General features: G+C 41.4%; 1 protein-coding gene across 1 annotated transcript in view; it reads left to right on the top strand.

Moving 5' to 3' along the window:
* Positions 1–25,167, top strand: part of FGGY (FGGY carbohydrate kinase domain containing) — a 741,424-nt gene that overhangs the window by 715,063 nt on the left and 1,194 nt on the right. The window contains exon 14 of the mRNA XM_006879829.1: positions 14,992–15,053. Coding sequence (XP_006879891.1) covers positions 14,992–15,053 — 62 coding nt within the window. The remainder of the gene's footprint in view (positions 1–14,991; positions 15,054–25,167) is intronic.

Genomic DNA, 25,167 nt, shown 5'->3' on the forward strand with positions numbered 1-25,167 from the left:
CCAACCTGAAGATACAAATCCACCAGCTGTTCCATGGGAGAAATGGGCAATCTCCTATCTTGCCATTTACTTCCTCTGAAAACCTGCTGGAGGGTCAGCTTTGGATTGGTTCTGACTCAAGTACACACAACAACATGTGTGGCTACTGTTCTAAATGCATAATATGAATTCATTCTCTTCATCTTCACAAGCCTTGTGCTAGATATACTACTCCGACTATCACAACTTTTCAGACAAGGAAACAAACATGGGAAAAGTTTAATAAGATCTTAAGTCCATGATCACACAGCTACTAAGATAAAAAGCTCAACTTCAAACTCCAGGAGTCTGGTTCCAGAATATATTCATTCACTCGCCACACTGTATTTTCTCTTGTTCTTAGAAATTACCTTGACTGTAACTGGAAAACCAAAGTGAAAGTCAGAACACCAGTTAGGAGAAGGTGGTCTGCGAGCAGATGCAGGACTTCTCAACAGTACTGGGAGAGATGGTTTTACTAGTTTATACATAAGAAAATTGGAATTTATAATCATGCAGCTGGCAAGCAGTAGAGCTCAGGTATAATCTCAACCCTATTTAAAGCCCAATTTCTTTCTACTAATGTCTGTGACTCCTACAGGGTGAGAGACACTCCATCTAACACATCTTTGTGAACCAAAGACAAATCCAAAATATTTCAGAATCAAAACTAGAAAACTAGGCATCAGCAAATATTTTTTTATAATTTGCAGTGAGTATATATACAATGGCTCATACACATATTATGGTGGTTTGGGTTGTTTTGTTTTGTTTTGTCTTTTTCTCTTACACTTTTTAGGTGAGGTACCTAAAGTGAAATATGCTAGTCTTAAGTGGGAAGTTCTGTGTGTCTTGATTCACACACAGACACACACACACACACACACACTTGATAGGTATCATGGAGTCGACTCTGACTCATAGTGTCCCTATGAACAGATCCGAACCATGATCTATCCTGAACCATACTCATGGTCTCTCTGATATGCTCAGGTCCATCGTTACAGCCATGGTGTCTCATATCCCTTCTTAATTCTGTGATTATTATTGTCTTCAAGGCTTGGAGGTTTTTTACACAATACCAAGTGCAAGCCAAAAGATGACTGAATTCAAAAGAAAAAATAAATTAATAAAAGAACAGCTAGCCATTTCTTAATGCTTGTTCAGAGAAAATCACATTGATATATTTTCTGTTTTTCTGTGGAGGGGTCATGTGCCTCAGCCCACTCATTAGCATGTGAACTTATTGTTCCAGTAAAATGAGTCAGAGTTCCTCAAGAAGGCAGATTCATGTATTTCAGAGCAATGTGTCAGCATCTCTGCAAAAAAGATACAGTGTGGGTCTCTGTCTCTCTCACTCTCTGTCTCCCTGATACCAGAAAGCTAACAGGCAACAGAAGTAGATTTTGAACCCCAGTCTAGGAAACTTGGGTATCAGACTTTTTGTATTTCAGGGAGGATGGGACCATCTGCTCTGAGTGGAAAACTGATAAATAACCTGGGGTAACAACTGAGGTGGTTATATCCTACCTTTTCTAGACCTTGGCTTCATTTGTTGTTGTTGTTGTTAGGTGCTGTCGAGTCACCTGCAATGTATAGTGACCCTATGTACAGCAGCTCTGAACCCTGCCCTGTCCTGAGCCAGTCTCACTAATTCAGACACACCTACGCTCATTGCCCCAGTTACTCTATCAATCCATCTCATCCAGGGTCTTCCTCTCCGGAGCTGTCCCTCCACCCTTCCAAGCATGATGCCCTTCTCCAAGGACTGATCTCTCCTGGCCGCATGCCCAAAGTATAGGAGATGAAGCTTCATTACATTGGACAAATTACTTATACTTTCTATTTTTAATTTCTTTCTTCATAAAATGACAACATCTGTGTCAGTAAATTGAGTTTAAGAAGATGATGTTCATATTGCAGTTAGCACAGTCCTTAAAGAAGAAGAGGTACCTGAACCCATAATGGTAATGACAGTGATAACAAAAAAAAATCCAAACCTACTGCCATGGGTTCGATTCCAACAGGGGACTTTATTTATGGAAGAAGATTGCCTCGTCTTTCTCCCCCAGAGTACCTTAGAAATGTCCACCCTTTTTTTGGTTAACATCAAATTCTTTAACTACTACACCACATATCAATCAATTAATGTCATTTTAGGTCGTGATGCTCTGGTGGTATATGGTAAGGTATTTGGCTGATAACTAGAAGGTTGGAACTTTAACCTCTGGAATCAATGCTCTCTGTGGGAGAACGATGTGGCATCTACTTCTGTAAAGACTATAGCCTTGGAAACCCTATAAGGCAGCTCTAGCCTGTCTTAGGGAACACTGATGGCTTAGTGGCAATGAGTTTACTCATTACTTACTGCCAACCCAGACACATGTAGTTCAATCTCCCTCACTGTTCCATGGTAGAAAAATGGGCAGTTTCCTCCCATGTGATCCAGTACCTCTGCAAACCCACTGGACCATCAGCTCTCCTACAGTCTCCCTAAGAAATGGAACAGACTCAATAGCAGTGGGTTGGTTTTCTGTTTAAGGCCTTCCTCAGGAAAAAACCTGTACAGCAGCATCTTCAATGGAGACTTATCTTTGGAAAAGCATAATTTTGTCCCTTTACATTAAGAGATAGGTACAGTATCTTTCTGTTAAGAGATACACATAGAAAACCTTTGGTAGCACAGTTTTACATTTGATTACTGACCAAAAGGTTGGAGGTTCAAACCTATGCAGAGGCACCAAGGAAGACATGCTTGCAAATCTGTTTTTGAAGGGTCACAGCATTGAAAACCCTATGCAACAAGTCTACTTTGCCCACACAGGGTCACCATGATTTGGAGTCAATGCTACAGCAAGTAAAACCATTATGAACAAGTGAAATAAAACGGGGGGTGGGGGGTGGGGAATGTCTGTCTATCAGGACGAGTTCACTCTGACAGTATATAAGCTCTGGTTAGATGCATTCTTATTGAGGGTTGAATGGCTTCTTGGTGATTTTTTTTAATTTATTATTAATTTCAATGAAAATTTACAGAGACTTTGAGTTTCCATTCATTCATTGTTGCACTTTTCTCCCCACCCAATCTTCCCCTCTAGTACACCACTCTTTTGGAAGAGTAAAATAAAAATTCTTCATTGTTTTACAGTCCCTCCCCCAAGGTTGACTCCAATATGCAGCCTCCACTCTGGACTCCTGTCATGACAAAAATCCCTAATAATTTTCCCTCTTAAACAGTTTTCTCCCTCATCTGTTTCAATTCAGTATACATTATTGAACCCATCCTTCTCAGTCTCCCCCCAACCCCGAGGTCAATCCTGCTTTACAACAGTGGCACCATGCAGTATTTGTCCTTTTGTGACTGAGATACTTCATTCAGCATAATGTCCTCCACGGTCTCTTGGTGATATTTTTAATGTGTTTTTTAAAGTACCCAGGAATCCTTCATAATTGTTCCCTGAATTTTTTAATATATTTTTCTCTTTCTTGCTTTTTCTTTATTTTTTCTTATTTCTTTTTGTTGTTGTTGTTGTTGTTGTTGTGTTTTTTTCCCCGTACCCCAGGGTGGGTGGGGAGGGGAGGACCTTAACCTCACAACTGTAGGGGGGAAAAAGCAAAATTAATTTTTATTTTATACTGGTTTACTTACAAAGTTCATATACATTGTTTTTTACACCAGATCTTTTTCATTTCCTTTGCCGACCTCTCCCTCCACACATCAAAGTATCAAGGAAAGCACTTTCTTCCTTTGATTTTATAATGTGAAGAGGTTGTGGTTATTGTTGCTGTTAGGCGTCAGTGAGTTGATTATGATTCATAGCTCCCTATGAACAACACATCTGAACCTTGCCATATATTAGTAGCATCTTCACAATCTCCATCGTGCTCAAGTCCATAATTATGGTCCCCATGTCAATCCATCTCAGTGAGGGATTTCTTCTCTTTCACTGACCTTTCTCACCATGACACATTTTTCTAAGGACTGGCCCCTTCTCACAACATGCCCAATGTATGTGAGACAGAAGTTTTGCCATTTTTGCCTCTTAGGAGCAATCTGGCGACCCTTCCTCCAGGACACATTTGCTTGTGCTTCTGAAAGTCCCTGGTATATTCAATACTCTTTGTTAACACCACAATTCTAAGTGACGAGTAAACCATCACCATTTTCTTATTTTCTTTATTCTGAATTGTCACCATTTTCTTTAATCTGTTGCTTTAATCTTTTCAGGCCCTTGCCTATTTTGTGAGGTTTAGTTTAAATAAAACTAGTTCTATCTGTAAATCTACTAATCTGACTCAGGCAAATGACCAAAGTAAACCAAAACCATTGTCTGCAAGTAGATTTCAACTCATTGCAACCCTCTAGACAGCGCAGAACTTCCTCTACAGGCTTTCTAAAGGTGTAATGTTTGCAAGAGCAGACTGGCCATGGAGCAGCAAACGTGTTCCGTCTGTCCGCGGACCTCTTCATTAACGCCAAACACTTACCCAATGCTCTTTATGGAAATGGCGACATGTAGCAAATCCCTAGAGGATAAAAAAACCAAAAACAGTTCATTGCCGTCAATCAGAACAAACTCACAGCTGACCTTCCAACAGGTTTTCAGAGACTGTTAACTTCACAAGAGGAGATTGGCCCTCTTTCTCCCATGGGGCCACCAGTGGATTTGAACCTCCAGCAAGACATCACATTTGGGTTAGTGAAATAACTTCCTACCCACGAGGCCCACTAGACCTCCCGATCCCTAGAAGCTGGGGACATATAAGCAAGCACCATGCTGTTGTCCTCTTGGTGCTAAAGAGTTCCCATGTGTATCAGCTGAGACTCTAATGATAAACTGTGTTTTAAATGCTGACAAATTCTAATTTTTCTAGACTAAAAATCATATCCTTGGCATCTCTGGTACTGTCTTCCAAAATCTCAGTGAACCATCTTGAGTACCTACTCCCTGAAGTGCATAATTATCACTTGAGAAATATTTCCTTAGAATGCCCATTATTTCTCAATTGCCTCTCTTAAGGAGACACATCACGTTTCCATCCAGCAACTGAACAAATATTAACCATACGCCTACTAAGTGCTAGGACTGGGCTGGGCATTGGACCTGGTGTGCCACACTGTCTGCCTTCCAGGAGTCCCCAGCATAGTCCTCATTACTCCAGACCCAGACTTTTCTCTCCCTTGTGCAGCATGACTGCACGCGCTGCCTGGCCTGCCCTGGGTGCCTTTTCTTGCCTAGTTCTGGACAACTGGGCTGTTCTTGTTGGCTGCCATCAAGGTCATCAAGGCATCCACATGCACTGAAGAACAAAGCGCTGGCAGATCCTGCTCCATCTCTGTGAGCATCTCAGAATAGTCCACTGTTACAGTTTTCTTTTCATATCTAGACCACTAGACCATTCATCCTAGTCCATGTTGACCTGGAACCTCTGCTGAAATCTTTTTAGTATCAGGGCAGCACACAAGCCTTCACTGCCAGATAGATGAAGACAACACATGCGGTACATCAGACCAGCATTGAATCCAGGCCTCCCACATGGAAGAGGAGAGTCCTGAGATAGAATTAATCTACCTCAGATTAGCTGGCAATCTTCCCCTGAAAGTCTTAAGGCCAAAGCTCCTGTTCTTCAGCATAGAGGAAAGGTGCCAGGTGCTCTGCTCTCCAAATTGTCAACATCAGTGCATGTACTGCTTCATAGAATCCAGATCTTATGAACAGCTGCCTGAAGGAGCCTCTTTCTCTTTTTCACCTAATTTCCCTGGACAGCATGCCCCATACAGCCTGAAGCCTTCTCACACAAAGCTCCCAAGCCAGGCCACAGCACATGAGAACTGAGTGTTTCCCCCACCCACACAGAGGCCTGGCGATTGCCAAGGCTGCTACAAGAGCCCGTGGTCAGCAGTGAGTGCTGACTGGGATCTCGGCCTTGACACGGCAGCCAGGGGTCAGCCCCCATGAATGGGGCCTTTCATGGCCACGGCACAGGACCCCTATTTTCTCCCACTGACATCTTTCACTTACTTTCAGAAGTGGTGATCAAATGTGAACTTTCAGAGTTTATTTATAGCTCTGCCTGATAGAGAGAAAGAAAAGAATTGATTAAAATGCTATTTTACAAAATATTTTGTTTTTTAAAAGCTCTCATTGTGTGGGCAAAAAGGAAAAAGAAAAGTCACTGCATTCATTGTGCTGTCTAGACGCGCAAACAAAGAGGGTAGCGTGCTGCAAATTAAGATTGTCCAGTCCTGCCTGCTGACAAAAACTTTGAATTTTGGAGGCCGACTTCAAATAGACCCTGTTGAACAGAAATATATTGTAGGGTGACTATATTTAGCACATGTCAGCATTTCCATAATAAATTCCTATTGTTTAGCTGTGGTAATTTCCAGATTGACTGCAGCCAGTGGGTTCATGAGGTTTCAGTTTTGTGTTAATTATTTGGAGAAATTGGAAAACACAGTGGTGCTATTTCTGATGACAGCACAGATCTCTGAGCATTCTCCATGTGTCACGTTCCCATCAGAGGTCCTGCCTTCCAGGACAGAGTGAATACAACTAATTTTTATTGCCCACAAAAGTGTGATGATTTTAAAAATACATATTTTTTTTATTTTCTTTACAAGTTGTTGTTGTTGTTGTTGTTATGTGCCATTGAGTTACCAGCGACTCATAGCAACTCTATGTACAAGAGCCCTAAACCCTGCTCTATCTCTTGACAATCTTATTGTCTCTGACACACATACCCTGTTACCCCAGTCACTGAATCAATCCTTCTCATCCAGGGTCTTCCTCTCCTGCGTTGTCCCTCCACCCTCCCAAGCATAACATCTCTCTCAAAGGACTGGTCCCTCCTTGCAACATGTCCAAAGTATGGCAGATGAGGCTTCAGGATCCTTGCCTCCAAGGAGCAGCCCGGTTTAACCCTCTCCAGGATGAACTTATTTGTTCTCCTAGCAGTCCATGGTATATTCAACACTCTTCTCCAGCACCACAGCTTGAAAGCATCAACTCTCCTTCTGTGGTGGCCTAGTGGCAAGAAGCTGCACTGCAATCCTGAAGGTATGCAGTTCAAGCCCACCAGCTGCTCTGCTGGTGAAGAAGGATGGGCAGTCTCCTCCCGTGCAATTAACTGCGTCTGAAAACCCTCCAGAGGGTCTGCTATGGGTTGGTTCCAACTCGAGGGTAAACAACTATCTTTACAACTATAAAATTAAAATTACTATGTGCCACTTTAGAAAATTTAGAACATACACAAAATACAGGTGAGCAAAGGAATAATTTTTCCCATAATCTTACCTGATAACATATAAATGTGTTTCTATCCTATCTTTATTATAAGCATTTAACTGGTGCTTGGAAAAAACCACACACAGTAGCCCTGAGTGGTGCAAACAGTTAAGTGATTGGTTGGTAACCAGAGGTTGGGAGTTTGAGCTCATCCAGAGACACTACTAAAGAAAGGCTTGGAAACATAGAGGTCAAACCCTAAAAACTCTAGTGAGCACCATCGTATACTCTGACAGACAGGGGGCCACCAAGCCTCACAGTCAACTCATTGGCATCTGGGAGACCAAGCACAATCCTTGAGATAGGATAAAAGATGACTTTTTTACTTGCAATGCTTGTTTACATAGGTAAACTGGAGCTAGTCTTCCCATGCCTTGGTAAAACACGTAGGCAGGCCCAAGCAGGAGTGGCATCCACTTCCTAAACAACATGCCTCCAGAAACTCAATCAGCTTTGATAAATGTCGATAGTTATAGAAAGGCTTCAGGCCTTTTGTTCATGGGCTCACTATGAGTCGTGCTCAACTTGAAGACAATCAACACCACCATCACCACCACTAATTCTTTTCTTAGATAATACAATCTCTTCAGCAATATAGAGGGTATGGTCCCATTAAGTTATAAAGTCAAAATTCAGAAAGTGGAATATCAAGGAATATGTAATAATCATCCCATTTCAATTTCCACCCAAGTGTTAGACTTGTTTCTTCTCCTCTAACCGTGACCTGCCAACACTGAAAAGAGGGGGCTGTGATGAAATTCTCCTTTTTGCTTCATTCATATCCTCTCCAGCTTGCTATCTTCCCTCCCTGTTCTGTCATATTTTGGGCATGCTATCAGGAGCAACAAGCCCTTGGAGAAAAGGACATCATGCTTAGAGAAGTGGAGGGTCAGTGAAGGAAAGGGGGACCCACAATGGGCTGGAATTGGCACAGTGACTGCAGCGAGGGGTTATCGCAAGGATGGTGCAGGATTGAACTAGTTTTCCGATGTTGCACACAGGTTGGCTATGAGTCAGAGCCAACTCAGTGGCACCTACTAATAACTCGGGTGATTGGAGGAAGGAGGAAGAGCTAGGTGTCTAGAACTGCTCTTACCTGATCAATACTCTTATAAATGAGCATGGTCCTTTCTTAGTTTACATAGGTGTTTATAACTAACGCTTGGTCTGTGTTCTTTGTAGGATTTCCCATAGAGTCCAGGGAAATGACAGATTGCTGACAACGTAGCCTTTTCTTTCTTTTATGCTGAAGCTGCCAGCTAGGCTATCTCTTCCAGACAGGAATCATACACACAGGCCACGGTGTCTCATATCCTCAAGGCCATGTATTACACCCTCTCTTGTTCTAGCCAGACTCCCTTCTCACCCTTTGCCCTGAAACAAAGCGTGGTATGCAAGAGATTAACAGCCTTCTCCAAAATGTCCATTTCTTTTTGTGACTGGTGGCCACAATCCCTGAAGCCACGTGGCTGAAGTCCACCAGCTGCCCTGCGGGAGAAGGATGGGCCACCTCCTCCCAGGTGATTAACTGCCTCTGAAAACCCACCGGAGGGGCAGCTATGGGTCAGTTCCAATTTGTTAGTACACGACAACATGTGGATGAAAGGTTTAAGACTTGATTAATTGGTCCTCAACCACCTTTTCTTTTCCCTAATTCATTCTTCAGGGTGGTCTATTTCTAGATCCCTTTGGTATCTTATATCTGTCCTCTTTAGATCTCAGTCAAAATTCAGTAAAACTTTCATTTGAACATTCTGTCATGTGTTATCATCCTTGAATTCACTCATTCGGTAGACATTTCCTGAGAGCATACTATATACCAGATGCAGAGTTGGCAGTAGAAGTACTTACAACAGCTCCTGCCTTAAGGAGCTAACAATCTAGTTAGGGAAATGGGTATGTTAACAAAAAATAAAATCATTAAAAAAAGACAGTGCCGAATCATAAATGCTATGAGAGAATGAAGAACACATTGCAAGTGGGAGCAAATTAACTCACTCTAGGTGGGAGATGGGCAGTGAGGATGAGTCACAAAGACCGATACCTGACTAAGCTTAACTTTCACATCTGTAGACTTAAATTGCTTCCTCTTCATCTTTTCATATCTTGATGACTTGTGCTTGTTTCTCAATAGTTTACTATAAAAATATGTCTACGGTAAAGTGAAGAAGGGAAGGAATAACTTCCTGATTTCTGCTATCAGTCTTCATATTTGTTAGGCTGGGAAGGGGATAGCATTCATGGAGTGCCTTCTTTAGTACAGAGGCCTGGACCTCATCCATGGAGCCCATCCTGCAGTGTCAAGTCTTCGGCATGTCTAGAAGAGTATGCCTTAAGTATCCTATCAGGAGTCACAGATGGAACAGCCAGTGCATGGCAGGATTCTCCCTAGAACCACAATAGAAGGAAGAAGCCAAAAAAAAGAATGAGTAGCAAAGTTAGTGGTGGGATTGTTGGATGCTCCTTAGCGAGGCACAGGTTTGCTTTAAGGGAATTGACTTGGTTAATGAAGAAAATGTGCCAGTACATGTGGTAGGGAAGCAGAGCATCTGAAATCCACCTGTTAGGTCAAAGAGCAGCACCCTCCCAAGAGGTGTTTGACTCTTCTTTGCCTTTCCAAAAAATGGCCTTAGACGTCCCTCTCTGGGTTATTCTCTTTTCCCTAGAGTTCCCCTTTCTCCCATATGTTTCAAATCTTCTCCCTGTATAAGGTTGCCGTTTCTTTGTGTAGTCAGTGGATTTGCTACTCTCAGCATCTCAGATCTTCCAATCAGCACTTTCAAATCCATTTCGGGCCAGGACACCAGATAACTCATTCTAAATGTTCATGCAATTTTTGAGGGATGTGTTGATAGAGCAGCCCAGCCAGAGTGAAAATTAGCATAACTGATTAGCAGATGAGAAATGTATCACATTTCTTAACCCATGTAAAACCACAGGAAAGAAGTTTGTGTCCCTGACAGAGTCCTTATCTCACTGGATTTTAATCTCACCGCTCGTCTGCCAAATTTTTATACCACGATGGTTTGCATGTTGCTATGATTCTGGAGCTATGTGCTACTTGTGTTCTCATTTCCAAATGGTGTCACTGAGGGTGGAGAGGTTTCAGTAAGGTTTCCAAACTAAGACAGACTAGGCAGAAAGACCCGTTGATCTACTTCCAAAAGCCTAGCAGATCACAACAGAATCGTCTGATAATAATGTTGGAAGATGAGCATTCTAAGTTGAAACACAAAACACACAGTGGCTGTAACAATGAACTTGAGCATACCAGCAATCAAGAAGCTGCTGCAGGCAAGGGGTTTGGGGTTTATTTGGTTTTTCTTGTTATTTGAGTGTGAGTTTACAAAGCATATTGGTTTTTGTCAGTCACTCACGCTATAATATCCACAGTGTCCGGCCATCCATTTATTCTGCACTGCCTTTGACTTCACCCACATTCAGCTCAACTGAGCTTACATAATGCTGTTGAGGCAGAACCAACTCAGAGCTGGCCCTCCGGTGGGTTTGTGGAGACTGTATATTGTATGGGAAGACACCGCTCCTCTTTCTCCCGAGAAGGTCCTGGTCGATTTGAACCGCCAGAGGTGCCGCCTATGAATTAGCAGTGCAACTCTTACAGAGAATGCAACCAAACTTCCATTTCACCCATAGCAATAAGTATTTCTCATCTATGAATTCATTTTCTATTCCCTATGTATAAATATTTCTTTAGTTTTTTAGAATATTAATCTTTTTTAATATTTGTCTTTATAACACTAACTCCTTTCACTTAGCCTAATGTCCTCTGGGTCCATCCATGCTATGCAATGCTTCACATATTCTTCACTTATCTTTAAAGTTGCTCAGTACTCCAGTGTGTGGATGTATCAGAGGTTTTCTACCCATTCATTTGTTGATGGGCACGTGAGTTGTTTCTAACTCTGTGCTATTGTGATTGATGCTGCAATAAACACGGGTATCTGTTAAAGTCACCGCTTTTATTTCTTTAGAATACCTGGTGATGGACTAGCTGGTTCAAGTGATATTTCATTGGAAATATACACATTTTAATAGAAATACCAGGGTGCTTTCCATAGCAGTTGCATGATTTTATGTTCCTACCAGCAATATATAAGAGTTCTAGTCTCATCACATACCTTCAGCATTTGCTGTTGACTTACTGAACTTTACTGTTGTTGCTGGAGTGAGGTGATACCTCACTGGTTTTTGACATTGTGACTGATGTGCCTCTCTCTATTAGCTAGTGACCTTGAACATTTCTTTATGTGTGGGGTTTTTTTTTGTTTTTTTTTTTTTGCAATCTGGATGTCTTCTTTGATGAAAAATCTTTTCATATCTTCTGCACATTTTGCTAATGGGTCCAGACAAGGTTTTGTTCTGTTGTTCATGAAGTCATCATGAGTCAGTCAACTAAATGAAAACAAACTGCCCATCCTTCATGGTGTGTGTGTGTGTGTGTGTGTGTGTGTGTGTGTTGAGCCATAGAGATAGGAGAAACAGAGAGAGATAAACACAAACAGACAGACAGCTAGTAGTTCTTGATGGTATCTCAAAGGTACCAGTAACGTGGTGTGGTATTTTTAATTAGATGGTTTACAAAGTTTATATGCACTGTGTTTTACACAATGTCATCTTGTATAAAACACAATGTATATGAGTGAAACAAAATGTAAAGGAATTATTTTAAAGCCAATAAAAATATTTTTAAAAAGTTACCAGTAAGTCTGATAAATATTCTAGATGTTAAGATTCAAAGGTAAACAAAGTGTCTGCCCTTGTATAGCTTGTATTCTCTTTTAAGCCACATAGTGAAGAGAGCTGATGTTTGTTGTTGTTGTTGTTATGAGCCATCGAGTTCTTTGTGACTCATAGCGACCCTATGTACAAGAGCCCTAAATACCATTCTCTCCTGTGCCAACCTAGCCATCTCAAACACATTCAATCCCACCACTCCACTCACAGAATCGATCCATCTCATCGAGGGTCTTCCTCTCCTGTGCCGTCCTCCACTCTCCAAATCATGATGTCCCTCTCCAAGGACCAGTCCCTCCTTGAAACATGCCCAAAGTATGTCAGATAAAGCTTCAGAATCCTTGACTCTAGGGAACATTCTGGTTTCATCCTCTCCAGGACAAACCTGTTTGTGCTCCTAGCAGTCCATGGTATATTCAACACTCTTCTCCAGCACCACAGCTCAAAGCCATCAATCCTCTTTCTATCATCCCTAGTCACTATCCAACTCTCTGAGCATAACATGTAATTGCAAAGACTATAGCCTGGATCAGGGGCACCTTACTCTCCAGCCTGATGTCGTTGCATTTCAGAACTCTTGAGAGGTCCCTCACAGCTGACTTTCCCAATGCAATTCGTCTCCTGATTTCCTGGATGCTGTTACCAAGCGTGTTCACTGTGGAGCCAACAAACTAATAAATTAAGACAGACTAGGAAGAAGGATTGGCCATGCACTTCTGAAATTACAGGCCTTCGAAAACCCTATGTACAATAGAGGACAGTTAGATTATAATTTGGACTAACAGACATGGGAATTAAAACTGAGAGAGCTGATAATAAGCATATAAACAATAAATGTGCATCAGGGTTGCATCCTTTCTCTATATCTACTTAATATGTATAGTAGGAAAACAATTTGAAAAGCTAGACTCTGTGAAGAAGAATGGAGCATCAGGATTTGATGAAGATCATCAACAACCTGCACTATGCAGATGACACAACCTTACTTGCTGAAAGTGAGGAAGACTTGAGGCATTTGCTGCAGAATCAAAGATCACGGCCTTCAATATGTACTGCATCTCAATATCAAGAAGACAAAATCTTCATCACTGGATCAATGGCAACATCATGATAGATTTTTTTTTAATGTTTACATTGCCAGCAATTTCCTCTTACTTGGATACACAATCAACACCCTTGGTACCAGAAGTCAGGAGATCATATTGCACTGGGCAAGTCCACAGTCAGGAATCTCTCCAACTTACTGAGAAGCAATAATATCAGTCTGAAGACTAAGGTGTGATTGATTCGGCCCATAGTCTTTTCAGTCACTTGCTATGCATCTGAGAGATGGATCATGAATGTGGCTGACAGAAGAACTGATGCCTTTGAGTTGTGGTATTGGAGAACACCACTGAATATCCCATGAACTGGCAAAAAACCAAACAGATACATCTTAGGAAAAGTGTGGCCAGAGTGATTCTTAGAGGAAGGATGGAGAAACTTTGTCACATATTTGGGGCACATTGTTGCTTATTGTCGTTCAGTGCTGTTGAGTCAAGTACAACTCCTAGCAATCTATCATGTGAGCAAAAGATCTAAACCCTCTTCTATAACTATCAGCATGTTGCTAGAAGACGTTATTCTTTGGAAAGGGACATGCTTGGAAAAGTAGAGGATCAGCAAAAGAGAAGACGACTCTGAATCATATGGATTCACACAGTGATGACCACAACAGACTTAAGTGCATCAGAGATGATGAGGATGGCACAGGAGAGGACAGGTTTGAGATGTGATGTTTGTAGGGTTGTGTCATACTCAGCAGCACCTAAAAAGAACATCACAGCAGAAGGCAATTAGTGAAATGTAATGCAAAACTATATACAGAGCACAGTAAAGTGGCAGAATGGCTCGTGGGAACTGGATATATTTTTAAGATAAACAAAAGTGATTGTGTTCTATGTGTTAGTAAACATTTACAGTCTTCCTCTCCCCAATCAGTACATGAATGACTCCAAGACAAAGAGTATGTGTTATGTAAATCTGCATCCCTAGCACAGTATCTGTCACATATACGGATAAGAAATTGTATCTATGTGAACCCTCAATGAGTTTAATAGCTGTTTCTAAAAACAGCCAATTTGGGGGAACTTTCTCAAACTCTTGCTTGCAATCCTCCCTAGTCAGACCTGTCGGACCCCAAATTTCCTTTCACTCCATTTCCCCTTTCTCATGGCTCTAAAAGCCCCGGGAGATTGCCCAAGGAAACCTAACCCTACCATTTGTATAATGGAGCCCAGACTTTCCATGGTTGATCTTGATGCTGTACACACCACATCACATCCACTCAGACATCACAACGTTTCATCTGCCCAAGAGCCCTGTTGTAAAGACAAGAATGTCCTGAAGTCACATTCCACAACTAAAGTCAATTAGATTCAGCCCAGAGGTCTCACGTCTGGACTTAGAACTTCAGACACCACTGGGGAAAGATCAGAATGTGAAATGAAGTGGTCTTGAATGTTTATCCTACAGGACAAATACAATGTGCGTTCCATTCCATTAATTTATTGTAAGCTTTAGTAGACAGTGAGCTCAGTGGCTGATTGTGTCGCCTTCTCATGCCCTCACGTCCTAGCAGCGAGGAGGAGAAATCGTTTCTTCCTACTGTTCTCTGTGAGGAATCACAAAAGCCCTTTGCCTTCTTGGTTGCTTATACCCCTTGAGGTTTCAGTACTTAACTACTCAAGCCCAGGCTGTGGGGTCATAAATGTAACCTCAAGTGTTCCTTGGGTTTGATCCTTATTACAACAGAAAATAAATTGGAGGGGGGAAGTATGGACTACGTCTTATGGTGAAGAGAATTCTAACTGGAATGTGCTTGTTTGTGGCAAGTGTCAGTCTGGAGTAATCATTCTATTTCAACTCTGTTCTTTTTGCAACTTAACAGGAGGCAATGGCAAGGATGAGCAAAGTTGGGAAAGTTGTGTTCCCCAGACATGAGGATAGAAGGTAAGTTTTTGGTTTTGTATATGAACAGTGTTAAAAGACAAAGAATATCCCAGAGGTGCGTGGTTCAAATCCACCAGATTCTTTGCTGGAGAAGGCGGGACAATCTCCTTCTGTATCAGTCAGATCTAAATTGACAGTACACACACAAAAATAATAAAATAAAATGAAATTAAAAATTAAAAAAAAAGACTAAGAACATCAAACACATGCTCATATAGAGATACAATAAACCTTGGAGGTCATCTAACCCAATCCTTTCATTTAATAGTTGAAAAGACAAAGAGAGATGAAGTCACTCTTCCAATATCCAGGTTTAGAGATCTAGGCAGGGCAAGGGGTGGCTTAGTGGGAAGGAGTTTTGCTGCCAAGCCAGAGGCCTGCTGTTCACAGCGACAAGTTGCTCTGCAAGAGAAAGATGGACGATTCCTGCTGGCAGGTCAGCTATGATGAGTCAGTTCCAACTTGATGGTTCACAAGAGGTGAGGAGGGGCAGGAAGGTTAACCATGCGCTTCTCTTCTCCCAGGTCAGTGTTACTGTCACTGGTTCATTAAGAATACATTTAGTCTTCTCCAAAATGGGGATCTTCTATCCTAGGACGCAAGAACACTTGTCTGTTTTCTACCCTTTGTATCATGTGGCATTGATGGCTATGGCTTGACCTTCATCTGTGCTTAAAACTCAGTTCAATAAACATGAACTTATTGAGCTACTGTTGTATTTGAGCCTTATCCTCAGCTCTAGGCAGGATTTTAAAAGTAGTAAAATACCCTTTTACTTGACTCATCCCAGGAGTCTCTTCACTGTTCCAAGGAACACTTACAGGATGGGGATAGGTTGAACACAGTAGAAGACATAAATGATGCAGCAACTGGCCAGCAAGGAAAAGACACTTATTAAGGCAAAGAGCACCCTGAAAGGGTTCTAGAGGTTCCCAGGCCCTTAGATAGTGAAGACAGGGCAGTACTGGCAGAAAAGACAGCAGAAGGTAGGAAAGAGAGGAAAATACTCTGCAAAGATAAGAGCCGACCCACCCCCTCATTCTTGTGATGAGGGTGGCATGCCTTCCAGTTGGAACCAACTCATAGCTGACCCTCTAGAAGTCGTCATAAATAGCAAATCACATGGGGAGGAGATTGTCCATCTTTCCCACAGGGAGCAGCTGAGCAATTTGAACCATACACCTTAGGGACTGCACTTTCTTACCTCTAGGAACCATGAAGAAACCTCACCATGTGATGAGGGGGGAACGTACTCTCTTCCTCCACCCTCCATTGTTATATAAGCTTGAAGTCTCTAAAATATGGCCACTCCCTTACCTCACTTGAAGTCTCCTGAGGCTGAGAATTTCCTGGTCTCACTGGAAGTCTCACGAGCTTGGCTACTTTGGTGTGATTCCTCTGGTTCCTGCACAGTGGGAACTGTTAACAAACATTCATTCAGTGAACCATCTACTGACTCTGTTCATTTCCTGCTTCTCCCTCAGACCTTGGTCACCCACCTATTACCTTATCTTGACCAAGTAATTTTAGACCCTTCCCCTTAACATTTTTCATGCACATAGATTCATTTCAGAAAAAAAGAACAAATTCTACTAGAAGTATGTTCCAGGTGATAAAACCACACAGAGCAGGATAGGATGTGACTCAGTAAGGTGAAGGAAAGCATTTGAGAGGCAGTTAAGGCTAAGCTGTCCAGGCTTAAAAGAAGGTGCTGTGCCAGTCTAGACAGGGACAGACATTCCAGGCAGAGAGAATGACATATGCAAAGTCCTGAAGGTGATGATCAGGGCATGGTATGTTCAGAGTTTTGAAGCAGCTCCTAATTTTCAAGCAAAGTTTGCAATGAGAAGTGGCACAAAGAGTGGGAAGATTGGAGAAGGGCAGGCATTTGGTAAAGGACTTTGAGACCATGCAAAGATCCTGAACCACATCCCTCAGGCCAAATGGAGATACTGGATTGTAAACTAAGGTAAGACTTGGTTAAATATGGATCTTAGTAAGACTCATGTACAGTAACTTAAAGGATAAAACAAAGGACGCTGAGGGTTGAAATAGGAGAGCTTGTGGTGAAGTAGATTAGGCATTGGGCAGCTAATCAAAAAAGTGAAAGCTTGAAACCCATCAGCCACTCCTCAGGAGAGAGATGAGGCAGTGTGCTTCCCCAAAATTTACAGCTTCAGAGACCCTGTGGGGACTATTTTACTCTAATAGTATTGCCATAAATCAGAATTAACTGGGTGACTGTGGGTTTGTTTGGGTTGGTTTTTTTTCTTTAATTTTAGAAAGGTGGAACTAGATAGACTTAACACAAGTGGCACAAAGAGTGGGAAGATTGGAGAAGGGCAGGCATTTGGTAAAGGACTTTGAGACCATGCAAAGATCCTGAACCACATCCCTCAGGCCAAATGGAGATACTGGATTGTAAACTAAGGTAAGACTTGGTTAAATATGGATCTTAGTAAGACTCATGTACAGTAACTTAAAGGATAAAACAAAGGACGCTGAGGGTTGAAATAGGAGAGCTTGTGGTGAAGTAGATTAGGCATTGGGCAGCTAATCAAAAAAGTGAAAGCTTGAAACCCATCAGCCACTCCTCAGGAGAGAGATGAGGCAGTGTGCTTCCCCAAAATTTACAGCCTCAGAGACCCTGTGGGGACTATTTTACTCTAATAGTATTGCCATAAATCAGAATTAACTGGGTGACTGTGGGTTCGTTTGGGTTGGGTTTTTTTCTTTAATTTTAGAAAGGTGGAACTAGATAGACTTAACACAAGAACCTTTAATGGGGTGGAAGCAGAGAGAGTAAATAGAAATTTTTTAAAAAGATATAATTTTTTTTAGAAAGAGTGCTTTCTCAAAAAGTTGGAAATAGAAATACCACTTGGCCCAGCTATCCTACTATAGGGAATATGCTCCAAACAAAGCAGAGCCATGGGTCAGACTAGGTATGCACACCCATGTTTGTTCCTTCATGATGCAGAATAGCGGAGACATAGAAAACCTGTGGTACACAATGAAATATTACGCAACACTGAGAAACAGTGACCTGGTAAAACAGTACACAACATTGGTGAGTCTAGAAGACACTGTGCTAAGTAAAATATCTCAGTTACAAAAGGAGGAATACTATATAAGATCATTGTTCTAAAATGGGGTTGACACAGGTAGGGCTAAGAATAGGATAGGAATCCCTGCACTGGAACAGAAGAAGGAAAAGATTTTCCGAAAGGAATGTATGATGAGACATTATATGTATGGCAATTAACAATCTTGAACAAGAAGTTAATTACAAAGTAAACTGGGGAAGGGAGAAAGATGGGAGAGGAAAATGTGCACTAAAAAATAGATTTCACGTTGCTGTGAGATCAGATTCTTTGCATTTTAGAAAGCCTTCTTAAAACTATTGATAGAGAAAATAGAAGGACTCTCATATCTGTAAATAATTAAAAGGAGAGGGGGAAAGTCCAGGTTGCCTTAGAAAGAATTTAAACAGATATGCACAGGTGGAAGGAACTACATCATGATCAGAGTTTACATAGTACGTTTCTAAGTATTTCCTTCTAAATACATTCATGGATATAGCAGCACGGACGGGAGCGATGCTTTGTAAGATGTTTAATCAACATCAAACACCCTGAAGAAATTAGTTTTTGCTTTGGGGAGCTTGGGACCATAGGCTTGGGCAACATCTAGGTCAGCTGGCTTAACAAAGACAGTATTCTACATCCTACTTTGGTAAGTAGCAACAGAGATCGTAAAAACCTGAAAGCCACCATCCTAGGCGTAACTATTAGTCTCTCCCTGTCCAGCACAGAGAAGAGGGAAGAAAAGCAAAGATGTACTGTAGCAATTAGTCCAAAGGACTAAAAGACTATATGAGCCTCAATGTCCATGAGGGTGAAATCAGAAGTAGATGGCGCCCACTCTAATAGAGATCATATTAGATTATAGATTGGAGGTGGGGTGGGGGTGGAGGGAAGGGGAAATGTGGAACAAAATGAAAAAAACATTAAAAAAGTCAGACTTAATGATCTAGTAGAGACTGGGGGAACCACTGAGATTGTTGTTGTTAGGTGCCATCAAGCCAACGATAGTGATGATGACCCAATTAAAACAACAAATCCGAACCTTGCCTTATCCTGTGCCATATTCCTGATTATGGCACTTCAAACCTAGAACAAAACTCAAATTTGCAGCCAAATAACAGACTGGCCTACAAAGTGACCAGTAATATGAGGGAGGCACTCATTCTTTAGGATATACAACCATCCAAGAAAAAGGTTTTCATTTGCCCAAAGATAAAGCCCTGTAGTCAGCAAGAAGTAGAATAAAATGGTCCATTGGAAATGAGAATTACAGGAAAGAAATGGAGCTAGAGAAACTGCATTGTGAGTGTTGTAATTAATGTTATAAACCAAAATGTATATTAATAGTTAAAACTAGTTTGCTCTGTAAACTTTGTAAACTTTCACTTAAATCAGTTTAAAAAAAAATGCAAAAGAGGCCTAATAGCACATGGAGGAGTTGTGCGGTCAGCCCAAAGGCAGAGAAAGATGGGCAGTCCAGATTGTACAGGTGCTGTGCGGCCTCTGAAACCCACCAGAGGGCCAGTTGTGAGTCAGTTCCAACTCTGTGGCACATAACAACAGCAACAATAGTACATTTGGAGGTCAAAGGGCAGTTTGCATGTGCCTTGGTAACTTCAGGAAACTTTTTGAGGCTAAAAGCAAATGTAAATTCTAATTTTCCCCCAAACAGAATCATTGCAACTTTGCACACCTGGTGAACACAAGGCATCATCAACAACTAGCGGTTGTTGCTAAGAGAATTAACTACCTTGAGTTTTTTACATCCGCCATACTTACCAAAAACTAGCTGAACAGCTATGTGTCACTGGAGCCCAAACAGAAAGAATCTGTTATGGGGCTAACACTGTTGTCAGTCAGTCAGATCAGAAAATTAGTGCTATACTGTATACATCTTCATGATGGTGCCAACAGGAGCTTCCAGTTAAGAGAAACCGCTTCCTCTCATACTCTTCCACTGCCCTCTCAGTTCTTAAACTGGAAAATACACTTCATGGCACAGACTGGCCCAAGGTGCATAGAAACAGTGCACTTAGTGGGGGAGGGCTTGTATAACAATGAAATAATTTTTCTTTTACTTTTCAAAAAGAAAAGCAACTTAGGGGGGAGGTTGGGCAGGGAGAACAGTGCAACAATGAATGAACGGAAATCCAAAGTCTCTGTAAATTTTCATTAATAATAATTAATAATAATAATAGTGGACGGTTCCAGCCAAACACATCCCTCAAGCACAGTCAGTACGGCTTCAGGTGGGAATATGACAAAGTTAGAGATGCCTATTGTTGTTGTGTATCAGAGAGCCAGAAACGACCCTTAGCAGACACTCGAGTGGGTTTTCAGAGGTAGTTAGTAATCGCACCTCATCCTCCCACAGAGCAGCTGGTTGTGTTTGGGATTGCAGTGCAGCTTCTTGCCACGAGGCCACCAGAGCTTCTCAAGAGATGCCTACAGAAAAAAAAATTTGTATTTCTTTTCATTTTCTTCTTTATAACCAAATAGAGTGAAGCCATTCACCCACTAACTATAACTCTTCTCTAAATACCAAGGTTCGAGGAGCAGGCCTGCTTGTGGAACTGCTGCCCCAAGTCTGTTCCCCTGTGGGCACTTCTCTTCTTTTTTTGAAATTTGAAACAGATTTTGATTTTTCCCTATCTCTCTGAGGCTCCCAAGACATTTAGGGGAAGTCTGCTTTCGAGTTCTTCAAATAAACACCAAGGGTTCCTCCTGAAAGAAATCCTTTGGTGCTTGCTGTAGGACGGGCGTGGTCTCTATGAGGAGCAGACACATATGGTGCTAGACCACCATCTGCCGGCTGCCTCTAAGATCTGCAAGTAGAACACGCGGCATCAAGAAGCCTGTTGCTAATTAAAAGGTTCAAGTCTATCCAGGGACTCCTAGAAAGACAAGCCTGGTGGTCAACTTTTTAAAAAGCTTCAACCATTTAGAACTCTGGAGCACAATTCTACTCTGATAACACATAGGGCAATTGTTTTTTGGCTTTTGTTTGTTTTCTGTTGTCTCACAGAAAGAAGCAACTTATTAAATACAGGGATAATTTAGAAAAGAGAAGATTTGAATATTGTAAAAGTCAGTATCACTTAGAACATAATCTAGTGAATGCCTGATTAAGCTTTTAGGAAACCACCAGACCTCATCCATATATGCAGACTGAGTGAATCTGTGACCTTAGAGCCCTCACCTAAAACAATCTAGGATCTCAGATCCCTGTGTTAAAAAAAAGGGGGGGAGGGGGAGAAACTATATTCATCTCTTAGCTTTACAGGGTAGTATGAGAATAAAAGAGCAATATTCATTCACTTTTGTAAGTACTTGACAGCTCAGGAAAACATGTCATATGAATTTTCAAGGGAGCTCTGGTGGCCTACCGGCAAGGAGCTGTGCTACAATCCTGAACGTCCATGGTTTGAGGCCACGAGCTGTCTGGCAGGACAGGCAATCTCCTCTGGTGCAATTAGCTGGCTCTGAAGTCTCGCTAGAGGGTCTGCTATGGGTCACTTCTGACTATGGTACACAGGAACAACAAAATTACTAGCACTCCATGGCATTGCTTCTGTCAAAATCACCTAGTAACAAGGAAGTGAGGCTAAGACTCTATTAAAAATTAGCACAAGTCTGTCAGGTCTCTGACCCTGCAAAGTCAAAGTGTCCCCCACTGGACCAAGAATAAGGCAGATGAACCAGCAGCTGCTGCAGCATTGTTACTATTAAAACTGGAAATCTTTACATGTAGGAGAAGGGATACTGACCTTGGGCTGCTTCTCACAATTTTGAGAGTCTGCAATCATGAGGTCCCTCATTTACACTGAATGGCTTCTTTAACATTATCTTTGGATGTCATTAGAGAAAAGTGTAGTCCCCAAAAATCACTCCGTGATTAATAAGTTTGCAGGTTCATAGAGTCAGATTTAGCAAAACCAAGTTATAGTTTTGGAATACAAATTATTGCAAACATAGTAATTAGCTCTGGTGCCTAGTGAGAAAGGAGTTGCACTATGAACCCCAAGGCAAGTGATTCTAAATCCACCAGCAGTTCTGTGAGAGAAATAGAGGCAGTCTCCTCCGAAGACTGCAATTTACAGCCTCTGAAATCTCCTGGAGAGTTAGGTGTGAGCCAGTTCCCACTGGATGGCAACGAATGAGTCCTTAACAAGGGAGCTCTGAGGTCTAGTGAGTAAGGAATTGTACAGTCAATCCAAAGGCAGGGAACCCAAATCAGCTGCTCTATGGGAAAAAGATGGACCATTTCCTCTTGTAAGATTTACAGCCTTTGAAAACTCCCCAGAGGGTTAGCTGAGTTGGGGCCAATTTAAAGGCAATGAGAGACAGAGAGAGAGAGAGAGAGAGAGAGAGAGAGAGAGAGAGAGAGAGAGAGAGAGATCTCCCTTAATACCATCTCAATTACACAGTAGCTCCCTTGAGTTCTTGTTAGCTATGGACACTGATTAATGGTGACCTGTTGTACAACAGAATGAAACATTATCCTCATCATCACCTCATGTTGTTGTCCATGTTTTTGTCTCTGTGCCAATCTACCTTACCAAGGGTCTTCTGCAGTCTTGCTGTCTCTCTACTCCAGCAGACATGATGTCTTCCTCCAAAGAGTTATCCCTCCTGCTTACAGGTCCAAAGCAAGTCAGACCATGTTCTGGTGTAATCTGTGAGATTTTCATTAGCTACTATTTAGAAGTCGATCACCAGGCCTTTCTTACTATAGTACCTGGGAGTTCTGCTGAAGCCTGTTCACTGTGACTGAACCTGCTTAGTATTTGATGGGGGCATAGATTCCACCACCATAGTAAATGCAAGCCATTACAGTACAGCAGGCTGACAGATAGGCGGTGGTCCATAGGGGTAGATTCTATTGCTCCATTTTAACACAACTAATGGATGTATTGTATGGGTTTTGTAAACTGTACAACCTGTTCATGAGTTAGTTTCCCATGTGAACTATGAATATTATACACTTGAGCATGTCACTTGCCTGGACAAGTGATATGTGAAAATTACAGTATTATCTCAGTCTCAAAATTAAGAAATTTAGGGACAGATATATATATATAAAGGGAGCTCCAGTGGCCTAGTGGCAAGAAACTTCACAGCAATCTCAAAGGTGCACAGTTTGAGACCACCAGCTGCTCTATGGGAGAAGGATGAACAATCTCCTCCCATGTGATTAACTGCCTCTGAAAACCCACCAGAGGCTCAGCTATGGGTCAGTTCCATCTCAACGGTACACATCAACAACAACATATTAAATAACATACCTACGTTCACAGAGATGATATTGACAAAGTTGAGATTCAAATCCAGGCTTGAGAGTCTATATTTTATCCCCATGTTTGACTTCAACATTGATTCAATCACCTTGAGTTGTTTAAATGCTTAAAGTAAAAATGTTGGGGTCCTTCTTCCTTTTGACCTCATCATCTCTGCATGTGACAAGTGGAAGCCAACATATATATCCAGGATTGTTCTTCCAAACCCCCAACTCACAAGCTTACACTGAAATCCCTGTAAGGATTTCTTCATAGCACCCCTAGACCTAAAAAGAAAAAGAAAAAAATTCTGAATTGGCCTTTTAAACTATTCACACCATGCCAACACCCCCAGCCCAAATGTGTAAGGACGAATCTGCTAGTCTTCAACCACAAGTTATCTGCTCTCATTTCTTCTAAAATGCTGATGAGAAATCAGCTGCAACGCCCACCATCTGATTCATGGCCAGGACCAGTTCTCACAGGTCTCGCTCAAGAAAGCAGCTGGGTGTACATGAGACGCCCACAGTGCAGGGCCCAGCTACAGGAAAGGCATTAATCATGTTTCCCGGGTTTTTCTCTGGGTAAATGGTTTGCAAAGGAAATCTAGGTGTGGAAGCAGCAAAAAAGGTGATTCAAATGTTCAGTCTCTTCTCTGAGCACTGTCGTTTTACACCAGTCATCAAACCTGGGGTTAGTCATGCCTGAAATATTTCTTGAAGCTAGGGTGTGAAAAGCATTGTGTTAAGCCAAACCCTTTCCAGTGCATTACAGTGGAGTCTTCAAAGTAAGACAGACCTGAGTTTGAATTCTGACTGTGCCAATGTATGATTAATATTTTTAATATTAAAATCAAGTGAAATCTTGCTGGAGATTTCTTGTGGAGCACTAGAGCCACCCACTGACAGGGAACTGCCAGCAATTCAAGTGAGATTCAAATAAAGCTGTGACCCAAGGGCTATCACTGTTAAAGTCATATGAATCTTGACTTAAGGCACAGAATGCCAGACAGATGTTTACTTGTGTTTTGTTGACTGAAATGGTATTTAACTGTATGGGTCATAATAAGTTATAGATACAATTGAGCATTTTAATCCCAGGACATTTATTTGATTGTGCTCTTGTGAAGCCCGTATAAGAACCAAGAAACAGCTGTCAAACAGAGAAAGGGGATACTGCATGTTTTAAAATTAGGAAAGGTGTGTATAAGGGTTTTATTCTTTCATCATAATTATTCACTGTATATGCTGAACAAATAATCTGAAAAGCTAGATTATATAAAAAAGAATGTGGCATCATCAGAATTGGAGAAAAACTTATCAACAACCTGAATTATGAGGATGACACAACCTTGCTTACAGATAGTGAAGAAAACTTAAAGCATTTACTTAAGAAGATCAAAGACTAGAGCCTTCAATATGGATTAAATGTTAACTTCAAGAAAATGAAAATCCTCACCACTAGATAGATAGATAGATAGATAGATAGATAGATAGATAGATAGATGATAGATAGACAGATAGCATGATAGATGGAGAAAAGGTTAAAAGTTGTCAACGACTTTTACTTGGATATACAATCAAAATCCATGGATGCAACAGTCAAGAAATCAAAAAGCATGTTCCATTGAGAAAATGTGCTGTCAAAGACTTCTTTTTTTAATATTTTAATTTATTTCTTTTTCATTTCAATGAACATCTACAGAGATTTTGGAATTCCATTCATTCATTGTTGCACCCTTCTCCCCACCCA

The sequence above is a fragment of the Elephantulus edwardii genome, unplaced genomic scaffold (assembly GCF_000299155.1).
Source record: "Elephantulus edwardii isolate Elephantulus edwardi_28Jun2011 unplaced genomic scaffold, EleEdw1.0 scaffold00005, whole genome shotgun sequence".
Lineage (NCBI taxonomy): Eukaryota > Metazoa > Chordata > Mammalia > Macroscelidea > Macroscelididae > Elephantulus > Elephantulus edwardii.